At 50.5% G+C, this 25962-nt stretch overlaps 6 protein-coding genes across 6 annotated transcripts; 3 read left to right on the top strand and 3 right to left on the bottom strand.

The window, feature by feature from the left end:
* Positions 1-2697: 2697 nt before the first annotated feature.
* On the top strand, positions 2698-3931 carry KY384_003550 (uncharacterized protein; the record flags this gene model as incomplete). The annotated part of the gene is made up of 1 exon (XM_044812064.1): positions 2698-3931. A coding segment is annotated over one exon (1234 nt), but the record flags the coding sequence as incomplete, so codon positions are not given.
* A 3769-nt stretch (positions 3932-7700) lies between these two features.
* Positions 7701-13007, bottom strand: KY384_003551 (uncharacterized protein; the record flags this gene model as incomplete). The annotated part of the gene is made up of 2 exons (XM_044812065.1): positions 7701-8778; positions 8833-13007. 2 exons carry the CDS (start codon positions 13005-13007, stop codon positions 7701-7703), a joined length of 5253 nt encoding a protein of 1750 aa, XP_044671198.1.
* Positions 13008-13529: 522 nt separating this feature from the next.
* Positions 13530-18065, top strand: KY384_003552 (uncharacterized protein; the record flags this gene model as incomplete). The annotated part of the gene is made up of 4 exons (XM_044812066.1): positions 13530-13704; positions 13746-14734; positions 14800-14878; positions 15067-18065. 4 exons carry the CDS (start codon positions 13530-13532, stop codon positions 18063-18065), a joined length of 4242 nt encoding a protein of 1413 aa, XP_044671199.1.
* A 176-nt stretch (positions 18066-18241) lies between these two features.
* On the bottom strand, positions 18242-19496 carry KY384_003553 (uncharacterized protein; the record flags this gene model as incomplete). The annotated part of the gene is made up of 2 exons (XM_044812067.1): positions 18242-19012; positions 19068-19496. 2 exons carry the CDS (start codon positions 19494-19496, stop codon positions 18242-18244), a joined length of 1200 nt encoding a protein of 399 aa, XP_044671200.1.
* A 935-nt stretch (positions 19497-20431) lies between these two features.
* KY384_003554 (uncharacterized protein) lies at positions 20432-22271 on the bottom strand (the record flags this gene model as incomplete). Its single annotated transcript, XM_044812068.1, has 6 exons — positions 20432-20626; positions 20674-20851; positions 20899-21452; positions 21544-21603; positions 21765-21952; positions 22196-22271. 6 exons carry the CDS (start codon positions 22269-22271, stop codon positions 20432-20434), a joined length of 1251 nt encoding a protein of 416 aa, XP_044671201.1.
* A 1377-nt stretch (positions 22272-23648) lies between these two features.
* Positions 23649-25818, top strand: KY384_003555 (uncharacterized protein; the record flags this gene model as incomplete). The annotated part of the gene is made up of 8 exons (XM_044812069.1): positions 23649-23814; positions 23861-23960; positions 24011-24094; positions 24141-24327; positions 24387-24437; positions 24487-24657; positions 24707-25025; positions 25127-25818. The coding sequence occupies 8 exons, from the start codon at positions 23649-23651 to the stop codon at positions 25816-25818; spliced, it is 1770 nt and encodes a 589-aa protein (XP_044671202.1).
* Positions 25819-25962: the final 144 nt, after the last annotated feature.

Genomic DNA, 25962 nt, shown 5'->3' on the forward strand with positions numbered 1-25962 from the left:
CGTTCTGTATTCGTCCAGATCTTCCAGGATATTGGGAATTCGTGAAAGGGGGTGGAGGAGGCAATCACTTTCCTGTAATCATGTGATGATGTGGTATGTATGGCTTGGGGTGCTTCTAAGCGATGTCTCTGCGTAGTAGTAAAACCATAACTAAGAGCCGAACGTTGGGCCCAGAGCACCGCCAACCCTAAAGGAGAGAGTCTTGTTTTCAGCCCAGCAGGCCGATGTAGGAGGCGGCTTGCCTGGCACAGCGCTAGGTAGTTGGAGCTCTTAAGCAGTTAGGAGCTGCCTCGGATCGATCTGGAGAGAATCGACCCATTTGGTAGTAAAAGCCACACCCGCCCCAGCGAAAATTAAGGGCATGCAATGCAAGGCTTCCGGAACTAAATCCAGTAATGCAATGACGATCACGCAAATAAAGCTCTTCAAAAGGTGTCCTCTACTTTTCTGGATCTGATACAACCCAACAACCCAAGTTCCATTATTGTTTTCGGAAACCGGAAGTGCCTTTGGCTTCATTATTGGCTTGCTGCTGTAACGTCGGGACAATTGACAGAGTCACTGTCTTGCATCAATCATGTAACTCATCCTTACCCACAGGAAGTTGCCGGTCACACATGAGTTGCGATATTTCTTGTAACGGCACAGCCACATGGCTGCAGAGTTGGTGGCCCATGATGGTGGAGGGCATGTGGTCATGGCTGTCCCATGGCTTACTGTGGACAAATGCGACCGTGTGATGGCGCTGAGGCACGGCGAGTTAGTACCGTTTGTTCGTTGGACGAAGTGACCGGATTACTACTTTCAGGCTGTTAATAATGGCATGGCGTGTGCTGCTGGTGCTGCAGTCTTGTTTCGACCGCATCGGCAGATATTGCATGTCAAACAGCCGCTGACGCAGTACTGTATTTGACCATGAATCTCACGCTCTTGGGCAATAATACGCATCGCTTGCCACCATCCACATGCGCTCCTATTCATAGCCCCCTTTGGTAGCCGCCATGCAGTGTTCCGCCTGGCTGCTCTCATGCAGGCAAACGTCTGCACGATGCCGGAACGCAAAACAAGGCCCTTGATCCTGGGAGAGATCTGTGGAGAACCAACTGCAGATGGTGGCTACTACTCAGGGTCCAGAAGCTACATGCGCGGCTTTGCCTTCGGATAGGTAGGCGCACAGATCCTCAAGCTAACTCTTGTTGAGAGAACTCGAGAGGAGTCGAAATGGATCCCTCCGTAGCCCGTATTCATTATTATTAACGAACTCCACAGTATCCCGAGGCGCCTGTGGTCTCTCAAGACCGCTTGTTCACTTCTGGTTGGCGTACCAAACAACGAATGGGGAGCAGTCAGCAGGGCCAAGGCGGATTATAGGCTGAAGGGGGCACTAGGTAGGCTAAAGTCGGCGGCAGATACCACAATCGTAGCATGAAGAAGGACTGGATGGGCTGTATTCGCTGCTATAATCGCTAAAGTCGTGAAAATTTGGAGAGCTCCCCAACGCCCTCTGGACATGACTCGGTAGAGGCGTCCTTCCGTAGTTGTGTAATTTTATTTAATGACCAGAGTTGAGGAGAGGGAAGGCTTGGTGCTTGTGCCATAGAATACCTCCCAAAGTTAAGAGGCGCGACTCCGCTCTTGATTTGCTCAAATTCGATACTTTCCTGGCACTGATCTTTGATTTATTCTTATAGGTCCTCCCTTTACACTTCCACCTCTAATTTCCATCTTTCACCCTCCAACACTATTATTGCTTGACTTGCATGCGAGCTACTTTTGAGTGCGAAGGTTGGCTGCCTTATTGTTTTCTAGTATCATCGATTAGCTTACACTCTACTGCCAGGTGCAAGATCTGGGACGTGCATGATTCATTGACAACCACTCAGCGGCAGTCAGGCATCGATCAGTACGCCCATCTACCCAAGAACGTCGCGGTCGCATTCTCTCTCATCACACAGCACAGCTTTCCACCTCGGTATCAGTGACTGGATCCCAGGCCCAACCAACGTCGTGCCAGCAACGATTCATACCTAACCGGGAAGGAGCTCTTTTCAGCCCAAGCCAAAGATCAACAAGGGTAACGTGTTGTTGCCCTATCGAAATTTTCAATCCAACACATCTATCTCATCCGGCCAATTTCCAACTCATAAGTGTCAACACGCATGTCCGCTTCGACACCTGCCTCGGAAGTATTTCAGCAGTACCCTCGCCGGTGAAAGACATTCATTTGCTCGAGACATCTAGACATTAATACCCTAATCACGAAAGCCTCCGACCTTTTCTTGTCATTTTCTGTGAGCCGCCAGGAGCCGAAAGTCTATTGCTTCATAGGCCTGCAAGCCAAAATTTACTTGACGCAAGCTTTTGCGCTTGAGGCATCTCTGCGCTGCCGATCATTCAAACGTATTTAGGGCCGTTCGATTACACTTTCACCCTTCAGTGCTCTCCTGTGGCCGCCGCTGGCTGGGCTCTTGCCTAATAAACAACAACAGGCAATTGACCTCCAGGACGTTTCCTTCTCTTGCTCCTCAGCAACCTTGCCGTCGGGGCAATTGCTCGCCCCTCCCCCAACACGTCTTATTGCCCCTTCGACACGTGGATCCTACTGTGACCGGTAATCGAACGTGATATGAGCAATCCGACCCCAGGGCGTCCCCCTGCTTGTGTTCCCACTTGGCATGGACATATTGAGACCACCAGGGATGCCCTTCTGATCTTCCAGGGCTGCTTCGATGGCACTCTGTCTCACTGCTCGCGTCGCCCTCACGATAGGGAGCGCAACTCACTGATCACCAGCGGCAATGTATTTGTCTACGAGGAAGCTACCTCAGGCATTAAGCGATGGACGGACGGTATTCCTTGGTCACCCAGCCGCATCCTAACTAATTTTCTGATCTATCGTCAACTCAACAGCCCTTTTCCCCCAGGCGAGAAGAAGCGCGCGACAAAACGGACAGCCAGGGTATCACGACCTGGCGAGCCATATTCGACGCCCACCTCGTCTGGCAATACCCCAACAGCTGATGACCACAAACCATTCCCCGCCCCGCCAATGCAAGATAGCCCTTTGGCGAGACAAGGTGACGAGGAGAGCCCGGAGAAGGATTCCAATCGCGGGTTGGTGGGCTCATTGGTCGACTCCTACGAATTCAAAGAAGGCGGCCTACTGAAGAAGACCATGACCGTGGTCGTCCGCAATGTTCACCATCATTTGGTTTCTTATTACAACCTGGAGGATGCGAAGAAGAACCTAAGAACCCCACGCGAAGATCCCCGAGTCAAAGACCTCACAATCCAGCCCGAGCTCTTGAAGCAAGCAAAATTCAAATTTCTGAATATCGATGATGCTGGCGACGGCGCGTTCGAGGGTCAAGAACAGCAACACTATGGGGCGTACTATCAACCACAGGCAAGCCATTATTATCAGCATCCGTATTCCTACCCAGCATCGATGTCGTACCAGCATCCGGCGGCGTATGCCCCAAGTCATCCTCCACCACAGCATTACGGCTCGCTGCCACCATCAAGCTCGATGTATGCTCCTGCTGCGGCACCATCGTATAGCCAATATCACCAGCAGCAATACTACCCGCAACACGTCCAGAATGCTCCACAATATCATCCAGCTTACACGCAGCATTATCAAGGGCATCATAACCCAGCGCAGCCTCCGGTGACACCTGTGAAACAAGAAGCTGGTTCAAGCGCAACTCCACAATACAATTACAATACAAGCGCCCCGGTTGCGCCTCTTAACGACGTGTATGCCGGGCATCAACCCAACGGCTCAAGTGCCGCGCCTGAGGATGAAAATGTGGTTCCCGCGACTACTCAGCCTGGTCAATCTCAAACATGGCCTATACAGAATTACAACCAGCAATGGCCTGGACGACCGGAAGGACCAAGCTATCCGGCGTATCGCCCATCTGCCTGATTACAATAAAAGCAAATAGACAGGACCTGGACCTTCCATCACCCAGGGTAATTACCGAAGTCGGATTATGTATTTTGTTATTGTTACTTGACGTGTATGATTTGATCTAGTGTTTGACCTTTGCAACATGTATACTGACGGCTTTCACGTCGCCCGAGTGACCACACATGGACGTTCAGCATCTTCTCAGTTGCACATTTCCGACTGGGATATGCATCTCGACCCCATCCTTCATCCTTCAAGGCGGCGTAACATTCTCGTTCGGCCTGGGACACGACTTACACACTCGACACTTCGATTCAACAGATTTGACCTCACCGCCTGCACCGTCCCCTTCTTGCATCGCGATCGTTAGCTTTCATATGGCCGTTGCAGATCTTCGGGAATAAGACCGAACATTCAGCCTAGGGCAGCCAGCTAAGCCTTATTCAGAAATGGACCAGTCCTTAGGGATCTAGACCTGACGATCTGCTCATTCCTAATGATGGCGCAAGGATGGAATTCAGCAAAAATGCCTCTGCACAAGCGTGCTTGAGGTGTGCAGTTTCTTGCTGCTGCATGGAACGGCGTACAAAATGTGACGCTTCATGCATAGCGTTTAGATCAGCAGGGAGATCATCTCTACACAAGAGGAGCAGAAAAGGCTTGGCACCGATCGTTGCATTGATAGGACGCATGGATCAGGATCTTGACTTGGTATGTACATGGAAGCGGGCTTCGATGATGGGTGACATCGTTATGGGGGCAAAGGGCTCAACGGAATGGACGATAGGAAATGACAGGGCGGCACTCTCCAACAGTACAGTATATAAGTATGAGTAGTACAAAAATGGTTCATTCAAGCCATAGGAACGTCTCCATGGTAACTCCCAATCAATGTCTCTTGAGATAATGGGCCACTACGGTGGCTCGACAGCACCGGCAAGCCCACCTCGACGGTCTCGATGCAATTGCTGAGGACTCATTCAAGGCGGCGACGCTTGAAACGGATATCTCGCAAGTATTGTAATTTGCATAAGCTTGACGTTTATCTAAGCCTCCCAATAGTAGAGCAAGAAGGCAGGAAAGGAGAAGAGGTTGGGATGGATGAGCAAGCCTAAGCCGGCAATAATCGCCGTATCCTCCACCTTCTCCTTTCATGCTCTGCTCGCGAGAAATTCGGTTCGCGTAGGTAGTCCGTACAGTCTGCATGTAGGCGACGAGTTCCCATGTGGCTGGTGAGTACGAAGTCCAACAAGCCAAGTTCTCAGCTGTGCAAATCCCAATAGCACTAGCTCAGCCCTTCATCTCCTGCAGGCTGAGTGTTTTGCCAAAATAGGGATTGGCATTTGGCAGGATTGGCAGGATCCTTGCTAGCAGTGCTTGGGCTAGAGCTAGCATCTAGCAGGGTGCTTGCTCCTCCTTCCCGCTTCCCGAAGAAATCAAGAAGACGTGGAAGGAGAGAACTTAGAGAAGGCGTGGCATCTCAGCCGCACGCCAACTTCGACAAGTGTGGCTCTGAAACAACAAGAAGCACCGGCGTGAGAGAGCCTGGAGCTTCTCTTAGCTTCTCGTCGGCATACTCTACCTTCGTGTCCAACATTCTAGATTGCTCAAGTACCGGCACTAATTGAAGGAGGAGCCTTGGCCGACAGCGAGCAGGCTTAGCGCCAATAACTAAGCTCACGACTTGACCAGCGGAGAAGGCAAGGCTTGTGGCCGGTGCAAGATGCTATGGCTGCTGCATTGGCCCGAACGCGGCCACTGACCTCAAGATGCTGCCCTTTGTTACACGGCGTTTTGCCTAGGTCATGCAATACCACGGTAATAGCTCCTCTGCAAAGCTCTACGCGACGAGACCTCAATATCAGGACGAATCATGAACGGATAGCCCAGGCATGCGCACCAAAGCGGTGAGCCCTGCTTGTCATCCTATTGACCTATAGCTAATGCATCACTTAGGAGCGCTCTCTTCTCTCCACGAATACAATGGCGACCCTTCAGCGACCAGAAGGATCCACGGCTTGACAAGAACGCGCACGAGAGGTAAGACCCATCACCACATCTTCGTCTCTCTTACAGGCACATAAAGTGGCTTCCTCCGCACCCGCTCGCTATGCCCAGCTCCACCACCATTTCCTCTACTTCTACCCCCTCCCCTTCACATCCCAGCTAACCTTCCTCCTCTATCTAGCTCGCAACCTTCCCTTCCAACCACATCCTCCCCCATCAACGCCTTCAAACATGAAAACATCTACACCCTCCCCAACGCCCTCACCCTCTCGCGCCTCCTCTCCGCCCCAGCAATCGGCTACCTCCTTCTCACCCACCAGCCCACCCTCGCCCTCGGCCTCTTCGTCTACGCCGGCGCTACAGATCTCATCGACGGATGGTTGGCGAGGAGATGGAAGCAGGAGAGCGTGGTAGGGAGCGTGTTGGATCCGGCGGGTGATAAGGCGTTGATGACTTGTTGTACAATCTGTCTGGGGTGGTTGGGAGCTTTGCCAGGTACGCACCCCTTCCCCCCCCTCCCCCCTCTCCCTCGCATAAAACACGTTCCGCATGACTACAATCCCGAATGCGACAGCAGAGATACAATACAAACCCTACCATACTCCTGTGGAGCAAGCAGACAGTCATGACAAATCCCACAGCACAACCCACCTCCTCATGAAAAGAAGGCCTCTGCTGACCTCTACCTCACATAGTTCCTCTAGCTCTCACAATCCTCTCGCGCGACGTCATCCTCTCCCTCTGGGCTTTCTACATCCGCTACTCGACCCTCCCCGCTCCTCGCACGCTGAGCCGGTACTGGGACTTCAGCATCCCGTCTGCAGAGGTGAAGCCCACGCAATTGTCGAAGGTGAATACGTTTCTGCAACTCGGGCTCATTGGGACGACAATGGGGGTTTTGGGGTTGGTTGAGGGGGAGTTGAGGGGCTCGGAGGGGAAGAAGTGTTGGCGGGATATGGTGGAGTGATGGAGATGGTGCTAGAGGCGAGTTGGTGGGTTGTGGGCGCTACGACTGTGAGTAGTGGGGTGGGGTATTTTAGGGGAGGGAGGGGATGGAAGGTCGTCAAGTGACTGGGCTATCGGAAGGGAGGGGGAAGTATAGGCAAGAGTAAGAGCCTGGGTGTGGTAAAATTGAGTCATGGTCTGGCCAAATGATGACTGGGAATCATGTGAGAGGATGAAATGCGCATGTGCATGCATGTGCTAGAAGAGGCGATTATCACATGACACGGATTTCGAGGGTAAAAGAACAAAAGGAAGAAAGGACAGAGTGGAGGGAATGAGGGAAAGAAGAAGCGCTCATGGCTGGGCATGGCAAGTCTACAACCCACACCGACGGTGGAATGGACTACCAGAGTCTGTTTAAGACATGGCATATCACTATCGGAGCTGTTAGCATCAAGATAGCACGCATGCCCATATGAATACCATATTACACTACCCTTCTACCTCCCGTACTTTTTTCTCCGGTGCCATATAGACTAGGGCCTTGCAACGGGGTGGGGGAAATGCTTGAGACATCCAGAAGCTTCTTTATACTACAGCTGACCTAGAAAGAAAAAGAGCGTGGGTGTGAGATGAGTGAAGATGAGAAGGCGAGGTGAGGTGTGAAGAGTTGAATGCCGCATACAATTATCTATCGTGAAGCGCTCAGTATCTATCTACGCCCCGCCCCGAATACCTGCCCTGCGAAAGCTCTATCCTGTCTTTCCATCGCTATGAAAAATTCGTGTCACGCATAAACCTCATGATACCGTAAACATGAACGCGGAAGATATCAATCCACCTCGATGAGATTTCTACTCCCCTCCCTCCTCCCCTGCGCAGCAACCCCAGCTTGACTCCCCTGCGCCGTCTTTATCGCAATCTTCCCAAAATACTGCGCGATCAGACTCTCAGTGTAATAGCTATGCTGGCTCGAGTGGTCAGAGACGATATTATGCGCCAACTCATGCGCCATGGTGACACTCCAATAAATCACAGCATCCATCCGGCCCTTGCCCTGCTGCAAGGCCGCCAAGTGCAGATTGTCAAAGTAGCGATAGTTGAAGAATAGGGCTTTGGCCCTATTGAATGCGATGGTGCTGCCGCTGTCATCGTAGAAGATGTGTAAGGCATCGCGTTTTAGGGTGAAGATGTCTGCGCAGTCGAAGAGGATGGAGGCGAAGAGGTTGAGCGCGGAGGCGTTGGCTTCCATGAATTTTTGGGGGGTGAGGCCTTTGGATTGGGCGTCTTTGTCGAGGAAGATGCGAAGGCCGGAGGATTCGCCAATGTAAGAGAGGTTGTGGGCGGGCTTGGCGTCGCAGTAGGTGTTTGTTTCTTTGACGTCGTTGTAGATTGTCTCGCTTGAGATGCTGTTGGAGTTGTGGGGGCGAGAGGCTTGAATTAGGTTCATGAGGTTTTGCTGTACATGGTGCGGGGCGGTGACGCTTTCTGCTTGGGGAGGAGTGGGTCGAGGGCCGGCTTGGGGGCTGTATGGCGGTGGTGCATCCTCAGAGGGTTGAGGTGATTCTATAGCTCGTGTTCGAACTGGTGTTTGGGTTTGGTTAAATGATTTCTTGACTTGATCGAATTGCTTGCTGATGCCGGAGAATAGACCTGGCCTCGGCAGTTGAGGTTCGCCATAAACGGGGACGGTGTTGTTTTGGGAAGACTGGCGGTCGGGTGAGTCAGGGAAGATACCTGGAAGACCTTGCATCTGTTGTTGTTCGTGTACTTTGGCAGCCTGAGTCTTCTCCCATTCTGCCTCTTGATCTTTGATTCGCTTCCGTTCCTCAACCTCGAGTTCTTTTCGTCGATCCTCAGCGATCTTGGCTTCTCTCGCCTTTTCGTTCAGAATACGTTGCACGTTGTACCTGCGCCATTGTTAGCAAGCCAGTTCAGAGAAATGGAGTCAGCCGAATACTCACCCTCGTCGCCCAAGCTGAGTCAAGGTATACCCTAGCATCATCTCCAACATGAATATTGACTGAGGCTTTACACGATGGAGCAGCAAAGGAGCCACTGCTTGACTGACTTCCAGCTTCTCGTAGTTTGAGGTGACATAAAGTACTGGCTTGTCATTAATTCGAACAGCATTCTTCTTTTCCTTCTTGCGAAGATTGTAACCTTTCAACGTCGCAGTCATTACAATGGATTTCACGCATTCAACCTTGAGGTTCTTCTGAATCCAGTTGTGGTCATGCTTAATTGCATCTGATCTATAGTCGTGAAGATATAGGCGAGATCGCTCGTGTATTAGTCGTTGCAATTGAAGAGCTGGCGTTTGGTCAGCTTCGAGATTTCCCAAGACCAGTCGTTCCTCCAGCAGCGATCCGACCTGAGAGGCTCCCAGGCTGTGGTATAAGGCCTCTAGTGATTCTTCCATGGGAGCGGCCAACAAAACCTCTCGAAACATGGCATACACATTGATGTCGTCAATTACTACAATTTCACTTGCCCTGACAAGTTCCCAAGATTTAATCGCTGAGCCGTAGTCGTCATCTACGTCAGAATTCGAGGGGCCTGTTGGTATCTCCCGATATGCAAGGAGACACTTGGAAGATTTCATGTCTTTCACGATTGCTTTGTCCTTCTTCAAGATCGACCACGAATCCGCGATGTTTCGCAGCAGTTCAAGGTACCGCGCATCCCCCAGGATGGAAAAGAGCTTGGCTGGTTCAACGACGAGGCGCTTCGCGAGCTCAGTAATACTTGGCTCATGCTTTGAACCGACGCGAAGTAAAAAGCTGTTTGCCTCTTGGCCAAAATCGACGTAGTCAAATATGTCGGCATATTTGGAGTCTCCGTGTCCTAGAAAGCAAGCACGGGGAGGCACATGAATGACTCGTTCTCCTGTCTTCTCAGTCTGCGGGCTGACCTGTGATCTTCTTCTCTTCAGTGTAGGGACTACCTTGGCGCCGCCAAGTGATTCTGCGTTTTGATTGCTAATATCAGAGATTCGGCCAGCAAAATAGCTGAAGACTTCTCTCGCGTCGCGCTTGGTTTTTGGCGGGTTCTTGAGTAGGCGATCGATGCACTGTTCGATGGGAGGATCCTGGCTAACCCCAAATTTCAATGCGTGGACTTGAAGATCCCTTCTCAAGATATCAAATCCCAAAATAGCCGACTTCTCGTTGACAAAGACATCTCCAGGAGCTGCAACCTTCTTCTCAGACCCTTGAATGGGAAGGAAAGGCAGCGTTACGGTCTTTGAGTCCACTGATGCATAGCCCTTGGTCTGGTGGTGATCAATGAAAAACTTCAGAGCTTGATCTCGCAATGCAATATTCCCATCGACGCCAGCTTCCCAGGTCAGTTTTATCAACTCCTGGTGGGTCGGATGCGTTTGTAGACCGAGATATGTGAGGAACTTTCCTTCAGAACTTTCTGGTCGATAGACTCCGGGCCATTGCAATGTTCGTAGCTTGAGTTTACGCAAAGACTGATCTGGCTGGTATAGTTCGGAGACCATGTAGCGCTCTTTGGTCGGCTGAAGCGTTTCAGTCTCTGCCGGACAGATTTTGGTGCTCCGTAATATCTTGATATCTGCTGAAGGGATATCTTGTCGAATTGACGCCAGGTATTTGATGAGATCTACGTGATTCCACTTGTGGGATGAATTAGGTATTTGCGACTCCTTATTTGACGCGTTCATGAGACGTTCGAAGATTACGCCAATTTCAATGGTCTTTCTCACGCCTAGGGATGCCAAAAATTTGTCTTTTACAGAGTGCAAGCCAGTCACTACAGGCAGATCATCAAATAATTTGACATGAGGAAAGTATGCTTCCGCTGGCTTCTTCATGCCTAGCATTGTGGGCATAGTGGTTCGAGACGAGAGCAGATCAACAACGGTAGCTTTGGATGATTGACTTAAGCCGTCCCACTGCTTTGAAATGATAGGCAAGACAGAAGTTGCAAACTTGGCGTTCTGCGTGATATTGTGTGCAGCTGTTAGATCTCCACGGCCACCAGTGTTTTCGACAAGCCAGCGAAGCCATGGCACGATCTGCAGGTCGTCGAAAAGGAGCTCCAGAACGGGTTTATTGATGTCCTTTGTGAATTTGAAAGGTAGGACGGAAGGAGGAATGGGCATCTCTGCTGGGATGCGATTGGGATTGAGAAAACTCTTCATCTCGCCAAGAATGATCAGTTTTGGTGTACCATCTTCGTCATCATTTGCGACGGCAGCACTAAGTAGAGACTGGGCCATCGCTACATCCATCTCGCTGACCCGAACTTTTTGCAAAACCCATCCCAGGAATTGCTTCAATTGAGCGGCATTGATTGCTTTCCTCTCTAGCTCGGACTTGATGTCAGACACAGTAACCTCAGTGATCACACCATAATCGATGAGCTTCTTAACAAGACCAGTTTTTAACAATTGCGCAGGCAATGAGGGGATTCCCTCGACAAAGCTGAGCTCTTCGGGTTCAAGACGCACTTGAGAAGCTGGTAGAACGCCACTGGTCGATAAGGTTGATATGGCTACCTTTTGATTACAAGTCCAGAATGCCTCCTCCATTAAAGTACCAACCTCGGCAGCCGGAGTTGTCTCCTCGAAACTGTAAGCTTTGTGTAAGAAGACCGTCTCTTGAGAGACAGCTGTAATGTCCTCCTTGATAACTTTTTGCCTTCCCGCTCCTTGAATCGTTCTAGACAATTTGTCCTGAATTTGTTGCATTTCACCGCCCCAAGCGATCCTCGCAATAATACCCGCAACGCGCAAAAGCTCGACATTCCAAGTTCTGATGTATCTATTGTTGAGATCGATCGATTCTCGTTCGACTGTGGGTATGACAGAAGGGGTACTGATGTGAACATTAAGACCTGTTGTTTGATTGGTCGTGAACCCAATGAAAATGCGCCCTTTCCCGTTTGTAGGTACGAAAGACTCGAATATCTTGAAGCTACCGGGTGTCTGAGTGGCTGAATCGGATGAAGACGCCTCAGTTTCGTCAAAGGAAGCGCTGAGGAGGGATATAGTGGTCTGCTTTGGTGGTGGTTTCTTGGTGGCTCGCTCTAACTCTGCACTGAAAGTTGGGCTGACAAGCGTACGCACACTCGCACGATTTACGTGCACAAATATAGTTGCGGTAGCTATACCTAAGATGTCTTCTGCAATTCGTGTCTGGGATTCACGCTCTTCTGTAGCTTGTCGCTCTAAAGTCTCTTTGTTTGAGGTCCCGGGAGCAAGTCGAGAGAAAAATCCTCTCAAAGATTGTGTTGATGGTGCACCTTTCACGGCGTTTCCTGATGGATCTGTGGGGCTCTTCGCATGAGCCTTGACGTTCCATTCCACAGCTTTCAGCCATTGTGCATCAAGCTGAGAAGCCTCTCTAGAGACGCCACCCACTTGCATTATGCCGTCCTTTGTCTTCCTGTTGACTTCTTTCGGTATTTGTACCTCGAAGCTTGGAGCACTCTTCTTTCTCAACGTCATAATCTTCCACTCATCGAGCAACAACTCGATTTCTTCCAACCCGACGAATGTCAAACTGCTAGCGAGGAATCGGCAAAGCGAGAGGAGATTTGGGACGGGGGAGTCCCGACTTCGGTTAGGCAACATGAATGTTGTCTTGCTGACCTGTCCATTTGGCAGCTGCAGGGATTTGGTAAACAGAGCATCACCTTTCCAGTAGAATGCTAGAGCTTCCTTCCCGCTGGACACAAATGGCTCCTCGCTGTCCGCAAATACGCTGTAGAAGCCAACTCCAAATGCTCCAATTTTCGTCTCATCGGGGTTGCCTTCCGCTATTTTCTTGAGGCGAGCCCAGTCATTTGTGTGAAAAACCTCTCCGTCATTCTCTACTCTAGTAGACTTGATCTTATGATGTAGCAAAACATGTTTCAGCCTTGTTGAAGAGTCGGCGGTCTGAGGGACAGGAATGGTAGCAGAGGGTAGGGTTTCCAAGCTGATCTTGACGTGCTTACTCGAAGCATCTGCTGCGTTCTGTAGGAGTTCCCGTAGTGTCGTCCATTCACCTGAGTATCGAGCCAGAACCTTGTCTATCAAGGCACGAGTATTGACCGTGACTGCCTCATCGTTTCCTGCCCCGAGGGTTTGCCTTCTGAGAGCATCGAAATCTATTCTGGACGCCATATTAACTCCACCTTCCTTTCGATGACTACCAAAGAATAGCTCTTATTGTTCCGTCAAGGCTCCCATTCTGACAGAGGGTGCTGGGGGCCAAGGCTGAGAGGGACGTATTTGGGCAAGTCGAAGGTAAAGTGAAGAGAAAAGGAGAAGGGAAGAATTGAAATGCAATATTATTTAAACGCCTGCCAGATGCTATGACAAATGCAACGTATATCAACCCTTCCTGAAAGTTATGTGAACGTGGCAAACAAACAGTAGTTCTAGTCTTGCGGAGCTTGCGGAGCAAAAGGCGGAGGCTCGAAGAAGCGCGTCATCATGCAGCTAGTGATCCTGACACTCTGCAAGGTACATACCGCGCCCACACAGCAATCATACAGCTTCTGGATCAACAGAGACGTGGGACAAAGCTGCAGGTGATGCTCTATGCCCGGGATCGCTCATCCACCGTATATCCTGCGGCCATGGAGCTCTGGAGCCTAGGCTGTTCTTCGACATTGATTCCTCGACGAGGGTGTCAATGCCACCATGAATCTTGATGCCTTCTCACCTCTTGCTCCTGCACGCGTGAGAGCTCTTGTACTGCCTATTGGTCCGGTCAAAACGTCCAGGTTCTCCGGTTTTGTACGGCGCTTACAGCGTGACAATATTGTACGGCTTGGAGATGTCAGTCCTGATGGCAGGCCCAACAGGAGTAAGCCCGGTGCGCGGCCTTCCACGAGATCTCACTGATGCAAGACACAGCTATGTTCTCACCTCTCGCCTTTCCAGATGGTCTCGTGTATTACGACCTATCAGCTTCGTTTCCCTCCCCACCCCATCTCGACCTGGTGCCCTTTGAAATATATCGACTTCCCCTTCTCATAATAGGCATTATAGATGGAGATGAGTTGCCCTTGGAGCAGATTGGCGACCCACATGGTGCAGATGAAGATACCAAGGAGAATGCCGAATTGATAGACGGACTGGTGGAAGATCTAAGGCAGCTTCGAGAAGAGTACCCTCTGGCTCTGACGCACCAGATATTGATCTTTGACTATGCTGAGAAGCTGAAGGGACTACCTGAAGCCGTCGCTATTGTTCCACCTGTTGCTAAATCAAGAACGACTACTATCAAGACCATCATGTGTGACATGACCTCAAATATGCTTGCAGAAATGGCACCATATGCCAAATCCCTGCAGGACGGCAATACCATTGAGACTCCTAGAGCTGGGCCATCTACACTCTCGAATGGAATCGTATCTTCTGTACCGTCTCATATGCATAGAACCAATCGCCCAATGTCCGTTACGGGGCGGCCACGCTCAGCTTCCCCATCGACTGATGCAAAACAACATTATCGCATGTCCATGCCAGCACACATGCTCTCCAATCCGGAGTTTCGGGCTTCGACTCCACAAAGTCGTTCAAGGTCACCCCCGGTACGCGCTCAAACTCCTCCAAGTGGAGGCGTGAATACAAATTCAGCTACTTCTCTACCACGGAATTCGTTCGATAAATCAAGCAGACGAAGCGTTGATGAGCGTGAGAAGACGAGAGGTAAAGCACGCGTAGGTGTTGTCGTTGGCGCAATGTATCTCCTTGCCGGGCGTTGGCCAGATGCTACAAGAGAACTTTCCAACAGTGTAACAAAGGCAAGATTAAGCAGCGACTACGCGTGGCAGGCAAAGGCTCTAGACTATCTGGTGGTGTGTCTCTTGATGTGCGCATTTGCTGGAATGGATTTTCGCGTAAGTCGAACATTCAGCAGATTTTGTCGTGATGCCCATTGAAGATTGCCTGACTATGAGCCCAGATACCTAATGTTTTGCGCCCATCTTCTGAACACTTAAGTACCAGCTCTAGCAAATCCTCTAAGCATTCACCATCCAACAGTCAGCATGAAATCACACTCTCGAGGTCTGTTGATTCGGATAAACAAGCCGCTACTCTGAAGTCGCTCGTGGACTTGCTTCCTGACCTCGTGCACAACATACTTAATCTATACACTAGAGCTTACACCTTTACCGATGACAAAATACCCGCTCTTTCGTGGACACATTCAACAATACGCTTGTCTAAGCTATTGGTGGCGATTCACTCCCCGCACAATTGAGCGATGATGTGCTGCGCTATCTTGTGACAGGCAGCGGTCAATTACAGCCCATGCTCACTCTGGGATATGACGGTATCCTCCCAAAACCAGAAATAGTCGGGCTTCTTTTGAAAGCATATCCTGGCTCAGCTTCTGAATCATCTCTAACCACGCCAGATCGCATGATAGCATTGGCTGCCATCTCGGCTGTTCTTTCAGATCTTGGCCAGTACAGAAAAATGGCATTGATTTTGCGCGATATTGTTGTGACCTTGCTCCCTTCACTTATTCAGGCGAGAAAGGACGGAGCCGCAGAAATGGGCGTCCATCCTGCGACCGACTTAGCTTCACTAAACGCCACAACTTCTTCCAGTCCAAGTGATTCGACCCATGATAGCACGGATCACGGCCTTCAAGCCTTCTTGGACCTTACATGCCGGAATTTTGGCATTCTCCACCTGTCAGAACGTAAGGAGAAGACTGAACATGACAATACTACAAGGGATCATTCATCAAGATGTGACACAACGGAAGCAGTGGCTGCTATTCTACGCCAAGCTCTTCTTAATACCTATGGACCATCTCAACTGCAAGTCGACATGCTGAGGGCGTGTATAAATGTTTGTGAGGCACTTCCAGATCTTCCAGGCGTCCTTAAGCACACAACGATGCTCTTACGAATCACTAGTAGCTGTGTAGCACCAGCCCCTGGAAGTAGTAATGGATCCCCCAACCTAGCAATCGAGGACCAGATACGTCTTTCCAATAATCTCGCCCGTACCCTTGGCGCCGTGCAGCACCTTGGCCTGGAGGACGCAGAGGTAGATTACTGGGACGATTTCCTTGTACGAGGCATAGAGCTGGCGGAAGCAAATCAAGCTCATCAGCTTACTTCACATGCAAAATCCGAGATAGACTTGGTAGAAAGCATAGAGGTGAAGAAAGAAAAGGATCCATTCATTTTCAATCCTTTCCTTAAGCCAAAGCAAACAGCGAAGTCGCTAGTCCTCGTGGCTGGAGAGGAGGCTGTATTTCAGGTACTTCTGCAGAATCTCTTCGACTTCGAAGTAATTATTGACGAAATTGTCTTAATCTCGGATATCGTACCCCTACATTGTCGCCCTCAGACGGTGATTCTTGGTCCCTACCGAACACAGACTATGCTTGTGCCTGCGATACCTCTCAATCGCGGAACCTTGACGATCTCAGGTTGCAGAGTCAAAATTAGAGGCTGTCAAGACCGGACCTTCTCAACCTTCAGTGCGCCTTGGGCCCTCCAACCCGACGTAAAGGGCAGAAATATGCAGATTCTTGATCCAAAACACTCATCGGACCCGTCGAAGAAGCACACGCAGAATAGCAGATCTAAATCTAGCTGGCCGTATGCAACCCCACAGGCGACTACCTTGTCCTTGAGGGTAATAGATAGTCAGCCGTTACTTATTTGTAAAGCATCATCTCTGGCTCAGTCTGCTGTAGTACTACAAGACGGGGAAGTGAAGAGCTTGAGTTTCACGCTTTCTAATGTCTCTCACACAGCGACTGCTGATCTGGTTCTCATCTCATTCATCGATTCCGTGTCAACGGCAATGCAGGAGAAGCTTGCGCTCAAGGACTTATCAGCAGAAGCTCTATACGAGCTTGAGTTGAGCATATCACAGAAATCTGCCCTACGTTTACATAAGTCGACTGATTTGGGAAGTCTTCAAGTTGCGCCGGCAGAACAGATGGCATTGCAGGTTGAGATAACGGGAAAGCCTGGTCTATCCAGCGGCATCATGCAGGTAGACTACTGTTTTCTTGGGACTCAAAAGCCTGATAACGACGAAAGGTTTTTCACGAGGCAGATCAAGATTCCCTTGACTGTGACCGTGGCCCCTAGTCTTGAGCTTAGAGGAATTGATCTCGTAAAGCTAGACGAGCCTCTTTGGCCGCGTAGCTTCTCTTCATCGGGCGTCATTGAAGATCAAGCAAACCATGCCCCTACTCTGGATTCATCTCATTACAACGTGCCCAAGGTATCATCAAGCTTGTCCCAGTCAACCTGTCTATTACTGCTTGACTTTCATAATCTTCATTCCTCGACCCTTACTCTCGACTTGCAACATCACTCCCCTACCAATTCGACACAGGGAAGTCCCACCACAACGACATGCCACTTCCACCCAAATACTACAATTCGCCTACCCATCCGGATACCTCGCATTTTCTTGCAGAATTCCAAGATCCATGCTGCAATACCATCTCTAAATCCAGCAAATCAACGACAATATGTCGTGTCTTCGACTGATGCCTCCCCACAAGCAGAGCGCGAGGCCAGGGAAGGTTTCTGGTTTCGTGAAACCCTCTTGAAACAGCTCTCGGCAACATGGAAAGATGAGGTTACCGGGCGTAGTGGCTCTATAGATCTCCGTCAGAACTTCCATGTTACACCTGACATGATTGCGGCGTACAGACTGCCTGAAATAGAGATCTCGATGGACATACAACTCGTACCTCAGCCAGCCTTTGGAGGGGACGATATAGAAGGATCTCAGCAACTCTCGAGACTCGGCTCTGGCCTATTCGAGATCCCCACACAGACATTCTTAAACCTCTCTACGACCGTCAAGAACCGTTCGGAAACATCTATAGCTCCCTCCATTTTGCGACTGCAACCAAGCCTGTCAAATCAACCACAGGAAACAGCACTAGACCTAGCTCAGAAGCTTTTTGTGAACGGATTGTTGCAGCGATCGTTACCGCCTATACCTGCTGGCGGCGAAGTCCGTCAAGAAACAGGTTTTGTAGCTTTGGTAAAGGGCGTCTACGAGTGGGGTGCTAGCATTGAAGAAATATCATCAGATAATGGAATAAGTCGAGATGTAGGGAGTGGAGGGAGGAAAAGGGCAAAGACTGGTGATCTTGACGTCTCGCTGGGAAGTGAAAGTAGGAGGAGTTGGGTTGCTGAGATGCCTTGCACTATTGTTACCAGAGAACACCACTGAATGATGCCTGATACTCAGTTTCAGACGACTGATCCTGTGAGGCATCCCACTCTTGATACCTTGGAGTCCTGCCAGACGATGCCACAGATACAAGGGCTCCCGATCCTACAAACCCAATTCGTTTATGAGACTCACGAACGAGTTTTCTACGGCAATTCCAGGCGCGTATGAACGTCCTATACAACTTTAACGACTAATTTTTCTCCACTGACACCTCCTTCGCTCAACTTTCTCAATCCTTCCTCTACAGCTTCAAGCCCCCCTTCAATAATCTCATACTTCACCGGCCGCAAAGTCCTCTTCACTAAAGCCCGTTCCACAAAGGCCACGAGCGCACTCCCATACCTCTCATCCTCATGAAACCGCTTAATCAGAATATCCGTAACACTCAGCCCTTTCTTCTCAATGACCTCCACTTTCGGCTTCTTCACTAGATAAGCCAGCTTACCTCCAGTAAGCAACGCTCGAGCCGCATAGGTAGCTGTTTCTTGCCCTACGCAATCGATTGCCAAGCTAATCCGCAATTCTTGAGCTTCGGCAATGACTTCCTCGGGACGATGACGATCAAGGACCTTCTCAGCACCGAGTCCGAGGAGTTGGCTCGTGTTGTGGAGGCTAGCAACTCCTAGCACGCGGAGATTGCTCTGGTGGGCGAGCTGGGTGGCCATCATGCCGGTCACGCAGGAGGCGCCCCATATGAGAATCCAGGGTCGGGAGTCGGGGTTACCATGGGGCTTTCCGTCCTGGTCTGAAATGGAAGGTTGTGGTGAAGTTGGAGATAGTGTTCCGATTGGCGGAGATGCTTCAAACTGTTGAGGCCATGGAATATGAAGGCTATCAAAGAGAGCTCCGGCTGCCGCTACGATTCCGACGCCGAGTGTGGCGCCTTCATCGAAGGAGATGAAATCTGGGAGGTGACCTACGTTGAAAGGCGACGCTGCTATGAACTACGCGGGCGATCAGCTTATTCGCACACCTACGTCAAACAATGGAGGCCTTTACCTCCTGAAATGTTGACGTCCTGTTATCACGATAGTTGGTACTTGTCACCCACACTCTGTCGCCTTTCCGAAAATTACGCACTTCTGCGCCGATCTCCTCTATCACGCCCGCTGCTTCCCTTCCACTGATCCAAGGGATCGAGTATACGCCGAAGCCGTATGTTACGCATTTCCAGTCTATGGGGTTTAAGCCAATGGCTCGGTTTCTGATCAGTACTTCTTTTGACGAGATCTGTGGGCGCGGCCAGTCGTGGACAAGTGTGTAGGGGCCCTTCTTTGACAGAAGGAGAGCTGCTCTGGCTGGCTTCTTGGGCACTGGATATTCGGATAATGAATCATCCGCAGGAGCGGCCCCGCGAGAGTGTTGTCTGTAGAGAAGCACCGTAATGAAGATGATGGCTACGAGAAACCCAGCAACGATGATTTCCATGACAACGATCTCCTCTCACAATGGCGTGAATCAGGCTGCAGATGACGTCCTTAACATGCCCAAAGGACGACGGATTTTAGCACCGTAAGAAATCCAGCAATTGGTCAAGGAGCAAATAAAGTCGGACTTCGGTAATGACGTGGTATGCTCGGCTACGAGAGTCTTAACGTGCGACAAAGGTCTAGACGCAGGCGATATCGGCGTGCATATGTCGGTAGCTCTTGAGCAGCCGTTCGCACGTCGATCTTAGATGGCGCAATTGCTCCACCATGACGAGTCTAGAGGCTATCGATCCTCTGACCACCGCAACTAAGTATTAGTGCCAACGGGCACGAGGCGTTGACGACTAATGAGGTGCAACTGTTAAGCAGCGGTTGGGCAACCAGTAGTGCGGATAAGGTTCGGATATTTCAGCAAAGCAAAGCACATCATACTCCACCATCAGATGCAACTATCCCGATCTCCACAAGCGACGGGAGACCTGGAACAAGCATCTTCTAGTACGTGGGGGTACGTAGGAAGAACAGAATTGTATCAGTCAGAGACCAGGAACGCAGGCATAGTTGTGAGGTAAAGAAAGACGCTTGGCGAACTAGCGTGATGGTGCAATCGAGGAGGAATCTGAGCAATTCGGCCGCTTCCACGGGCTGGCCTCGTATGATGCTAGGGCCTCAGCTACAATCATTATGCTTCTAAAGGAACGTTCTACTACGAGAACGAGTTCTGAACGTCATGCCGATGTAAGACAGGTCTGGTAATATTGCTTGTCGTTAGGTTCGCCATCTGTTCTGCCAAGAGTTCACTGCTGACTCAGCACTTCAAGAGCATCAATTTCTACCCACACGTCTGTATCTACCCGATCACAGCTTCTGCAGGTGATTCCTGTGGGTTGGTACATCCGCTAGACTTCATCTGTTTCTTCCCTGATCCTTGCCTCATTCGGCTTTCCAGCGATATCCCGAAGCTGGATGGTCAGGTAGCAACCCGCTCTGACCTTTCTGTTTATATATATTTTCTCTATATGTCCCACCCTCCACTGCATAATCATCCCAGAAGAGATCTCGCGCTCGCAACTCTGGGAGCAGTAGCTCGATCACATCTTCAAACGTGCCAGGTTTGATAGCATAGGCCTGATATCAATTAGTCGGAGGGATCGGTCACTCTGAGCAAGACCTACGATGTTGAAGCCATCTACATCTGCTTCATCGATCCATCTTTCAAATTCGTCGGCAACCTGAGCAGCAGTTCCGACCACGGTCGCGCCTAAGCCTCCAACAGTAATATGCTTGGCAACGGTGAGCTTGGTCCACTTAGCCACGCCCGGAGATGACTTTGACCATGCTTCCACGGCAGATCTTCCTCTCATCAGTCATATTTACGCTTTCAGTAGCGAGGGACTGACCGAATAGCGTTGCTCTCAACATGCCGAAGCTCCTCATCGTCATCATACTTGGCCAAATCGATTCCAGTCCATCCGCCAAACAGAGCCAACGCACCTTCGATAGAACCAAAAGCGCTGTACTCATCAAACTTCTTCTGCGCCTCCTCTTCCGTCTTGCCTAGTATGGGACATATCAATGCCAGGAACTTGATGTTCTGAGGAGCTCTTCCAAGTTCCTTTGCCAGCGCTCGTACCTCTGCCACATTCTTTGCGATCACGGATGGGCTATGGCCAGCAACGAAGATGGCTTCAGCATGTTTGGCGGCAAATGTTTTCCCGGCCTTTGAGGTTCCGGCCTGCATCAGCACTGGCGTCCGTTGGCGGCTGGGTTGGCAGATATGTGGCCCTGGAACGGTATAGTGTTTTCCAACGTGATTGATCTCACGGACACGCGTTGGATCTGTGTAGACAGCTCTTTTCGCATCTAAAACCACTGCGTCTTCCCTCCAGGATGATTCGAAAAGCTTGTACATGACCTCGAGATATTCCTCTGCGATTGCGTACCTTTCGTCATGCTAAATATTCAAGGCTGATCAGCCACCGACCACGTGAATAAAACCACCAGAGCAAGAAAGTACGGATAGTTGGAGCAGGGAGTGAACCTACTTCGGGCTGTTCAGTATGACCCAAGTTCCTAGCCGCGGAATCGAGGTAGCCAGTGACAATCTGAAGAGGCTCAGTAATGCTCCATCGACCATTTAATATTCTTCTTGTCACATACGTTCCAGCCTAATCTTAAAATGCAACAGATGGTATTAGCATTGGCGCTTGGTCGTTCCCGAGTGTCTTCCTTCACCCACTCACCGGCCTTTGGTCAAGTGATCCACCGTGGACAACCTACGCGCAAGATGGTATGGCTGCTCATAAGTTGTGGCCACCGTCACACCAAATCCGAGGTTCTTCGTCACTGCCGCCATGGGTGGAACAATAGCAAGGGGTTCATTCACAGGCCATTGAGCGCCGGAGCGGATTGCCGGATCAAGATTACGAGGACCATTATAGACGTCGTATCCGCCTACATAAGATCAATGAATGCTTTCGCGGCCAAGAATGCATAAGCGCGGACTAACCAAGCACGTCAGCGATGAAAATGCCGTGGAATTTTCCCTTCTCAAGCAACTTCGCCAAGTTCATCCAGTGGTCTACGTCGTTAAAGTCTGCCGAGTGATCGTCTGGATGACGCCATAGGCCGGGCGACTGATGGCCGCTGCCTGTCTCTTCGTCAACAACCTGCTTTCGGACGTTAGAAGGCGCTTACAGCTTTCGACGAAGGCATTGAGCACGAGGCTTTTCTTGCCCGGTTTCGCATTTGAAAGTCCATTGACTGCTGTCATTGTGGCTCTTGCAGGATTCCGTGTATCTCAGACTGGCTATGACTTGAATCGTGAATCATATAATATGAGCGATCGCAATGGCGAAAGCACAAGTGGGTGTAGGAGTAAACATTGCAACGGCCGCGGACGCGACAAACTTTGGACCATCTACGTCAATTCAGCTGATGATCAAATCTGAAAGCCCCTCTCTCACATACGTCGAGACCAGGCCCCAGGCCTTCGAGAAGGTCTTGAGAAATGGGACGAACCAAAAGCTTTTGACTAGGCACGACTAGCTTGGTTCACGCAATTCTCAGCCTTAATGCGACATCATGCATATCACACCATGCGCTATCGTAGCACGACATCCGTACTCTGCAGCAGCGTCGAATAGACCCATCCCTCTTCACTCACACCTGGGACATTCCGGTGCAGCACATGCTGGCGAACTCGAGATTCAAGATCTGTGGTACTTGCATCCCACGCAATTGTCGAAGCTTTCATTACTAACAACTGTATGACCCTAACCTGTCCGGCTTGTTCGCCAATCAGTATGGTCAAAGTCAATTGCATGCTTTGAGGCCCAAGGATCTACATCAACGGTCACAGTGTGGAGAAAAACCCCCACAATGTCGTCCAATATCGATGTCGCTATCCTTCCGACATCGCATGGACTGATATCCGGGACCATGGACTCGGCTTGTGTGCCGTGTCTTCTTTGCCAAAACACACGGGCTAATTACAAGAGATCCGAGTTCAAGGTTTAGTGTACCTAGACCACGTTGACTTCGCTTATCTTGGCCTGTGCAGTACGATCGCTGGTTCCAGACAATGATGTGATTCTGCTGGGCTGGATCTTGGAGATCTTAAAAGCCTGTTCTTCTGTCTTCGTGCAAGTCCCGCCATCAAAAGCCAACTGAAGTCTTTTTCATTCGTGTGCTGAGAAAGCTTCATTGTTCATCGTCGCTGAGGATTGAGGATGTCACTTCAAGTTCGAGCGTCTGCGGACGCTGCTGCGTCTGAGGTAGTTAAACCGGCTCTTTCTCAAGCGGTTGGATATATCGTCGTCGTGTTGATAGGCCTGATTATCGCTTTTGGTAAGCTAGTTCATATTGACACCCGGCAAATGGACACTGACTTCGCACTTAGTTATGATGTTTGTGACCCGACTTTTAAAGAGGACAGTTGGAGAAGACAACAAAAAGACAGAAATGTAAGAGTCACGAAGCAAACCCCTTGATGCATCTGACTGAATCTCGTTTGCAGGTTCATGACAGCAAACCGAAATGTTCGTACTGGATTGACTGCCTCTGCCGTAATATCAGTAAGTACAAGACCTACGGAGCTGGTTGGCCGTAACTCACCCGCGTGATGTAGTCATGGCTCTGGAGTACTGCTATGCTCGGCTCTACCCTCGTCGGCTACAACTTTGGACTCGCTGGGCCATTTTGGTTTGCTGCAGGGTGTAGTCCGATGATTGTCTTTTTTGCACTTCTCGGAATCTCCTGCAAGCTCAAGATTCCGGAAGCACACACGCTGCTCGAGATTGTCCGCATACGATATGGTAAGTCTCTGTCATGAATCATTGGAGCGAAGAGCTGATAAGTCAGGCACGACTGCACACATCGTGTACATGGGCTTGTGCCTCATCAACAATATCATCGCTGTCGCCAATATGCTACTTGGAGCATCCGCGGCAATAACGGCCTTGTGAGTCAATAGAGTCCTGTGCGTGTCTTCTCTAATAGATTGTTGTCCAGGACCGGTATCCATATCATCGCCGCCACTTTTCTCCTTCCGGTTGGTGTAGTCTTGTACACTTTTGTTGGTGGTATCAAAGCGACGTAAGTCCTCATAATATCGCTCACAAGCCAACACTAATCTTCGCAGCTTCTTGACGGACTATTTCCATACCTTCACTATCCTTATCATCTGCTGTTTCTTCACCGTCAAAGCATTCACAATTCCAGAGATCGGCTCAATTGGGCATCTGTACGAGCTGGTCCGAACGGCCTCAACAGCGCACCCTGTGGAAGGTAATCACGCGGGCAGCTACCTGACCATGACATCCAAAGGGGTAAGCATGAACATCAAATCACCTCTAATTAGCGGATCATTGACTTAAGGTGCCAACAGGGCATCTACTTTGGTATACTGCATATTCTCGCCAATTTCGGACTTGTCATCGTAAGTCATTTTCAAATAAAACCCAGTATTGCCAAACTCATTCTTGCAGATGGACACTAGCTTCTTCGTGAAAGCATTTTCCGCCTCGCCTTCTGCCGTGGTACCTGGATATGTGATTGGAGGTATCGCATATTTCGCTGTTCCTTGGTGTCTCGGTACCACCATGAGCTTCGTTGCCATTGGCCTTGAAGGCCAGCCTCGGTTCCCGACTTACCCAAGAGTATGTATCCAGGTTCGACACGCCAGAAAACCATACTGATACTGTTCAGCGTATGTCAGCCACCGAAGTCAGTGGTGGCCTGGTATTACCATACGCCGCAATCACCATCGCCGGCAAAGGCGGAGCAGCCGGGATCTTATTGATCACCTTCATGGCAGTCACATCGACCTTATCAGCGCAAGTTATTGCTGTAAGCTCGATCATCAGCTTCGACATATACAGACAATACTTCAATCGACGCGCTAAAGATGCCGACGTCATCCGCTGGAGCCATTACGGCGTGCTTTTCTTCGGAGTCTTTGCCGCCGCTTTCAGCACGCTGCTGCATTACGTCGGCGTGGATCTAGGCTGGACACTGTACATGCTGGGTACGTATTACCCCCCTCGATCCGCATCCCAACCCAACCCGGCCCAGCCCATCCCAAAGCACCCACAGCGCTCAGAACTTACAAGCTAACACACCCCTAAGGCGTCCTCACCTGCCCCGGCATCTTCCCCACAGCCTTCACGATCCTCTGGCGTCGCCAATCCCGCATCGCCGCCATCCTCTCTCCGCTCCTGGGTATGGCAACCGGTCTCGCAGTCTGGCTCGGCTCCGCCTCCGCGCTGTACGGCGGCGTGAATGTCGCAACGACGGGACAGATCTTGCCCTGCGTGTACGGCACCGTCGCCTCCGCATTCAGCCCCTTGCCCTACACGATCATCCTCTCCTTGTTCAATCCGCAGAATTTCGATTGGGCGGACTTTCGCAAGGAGAAACTTGCTTTTGACACGGGGGATGATGTTGTTGCGACCGTGGATCCTGTCATCGAGCAAGAGCTTAATGAAACTGGGGCGGGCTCGCAGCCGCATCTTAAGCGCTGGGCGAGAATTGCGGCTTATTGGAGTATCGCGACGTTCGTGGGTCATTGGGTGCTGTGGCCGCTACCAATGTATGCGGCGAAGTACATTTTCAGCAAGACATTCTTTACTGCGTGGCTTGTGGTGGCGATTATTTGGATTTGGGGGACGTTGTTTGTGGCTGGGTTCTTTCCGTTGATTGATGGGCATAGGCAGTTTAGAGCTGTCTTTGCAGCGGTGATGAGAGAGGGAGGGGTTAAGGAAGGTGAAAGGGGAGGTGGTGGGGACGGGGAGTCCGGAGACGAGGGGGAGCTCCACTGAGCAGGTTGAGGTGACACCGCCTGAGAAGGTGTTGGTAAAGGAGTAGGTCTTTGGATGGTGCCTGGTGGTGGTCTGGTGAGTATCTAGGCCACGCCAGGAGAGTATGTCATGGACGAATGCCAGACCAGTCCAATAGCTCCCAAG

The sequence above is a fragment of the Bacidia gigantensis genome, assembly GCF_019456465.1.
Source record: "Bacidia gigantensis strain McMullin 20006 chromosome Unknown contig_180, whole genome shotgun sequence".
Lineage (NCBI taxonomy): Eukaryota > Fungi > Ascomycota > Lecanoromycetes > Lecanorales > Ramalinaceae > Bacidia > Bacidia gigantensis.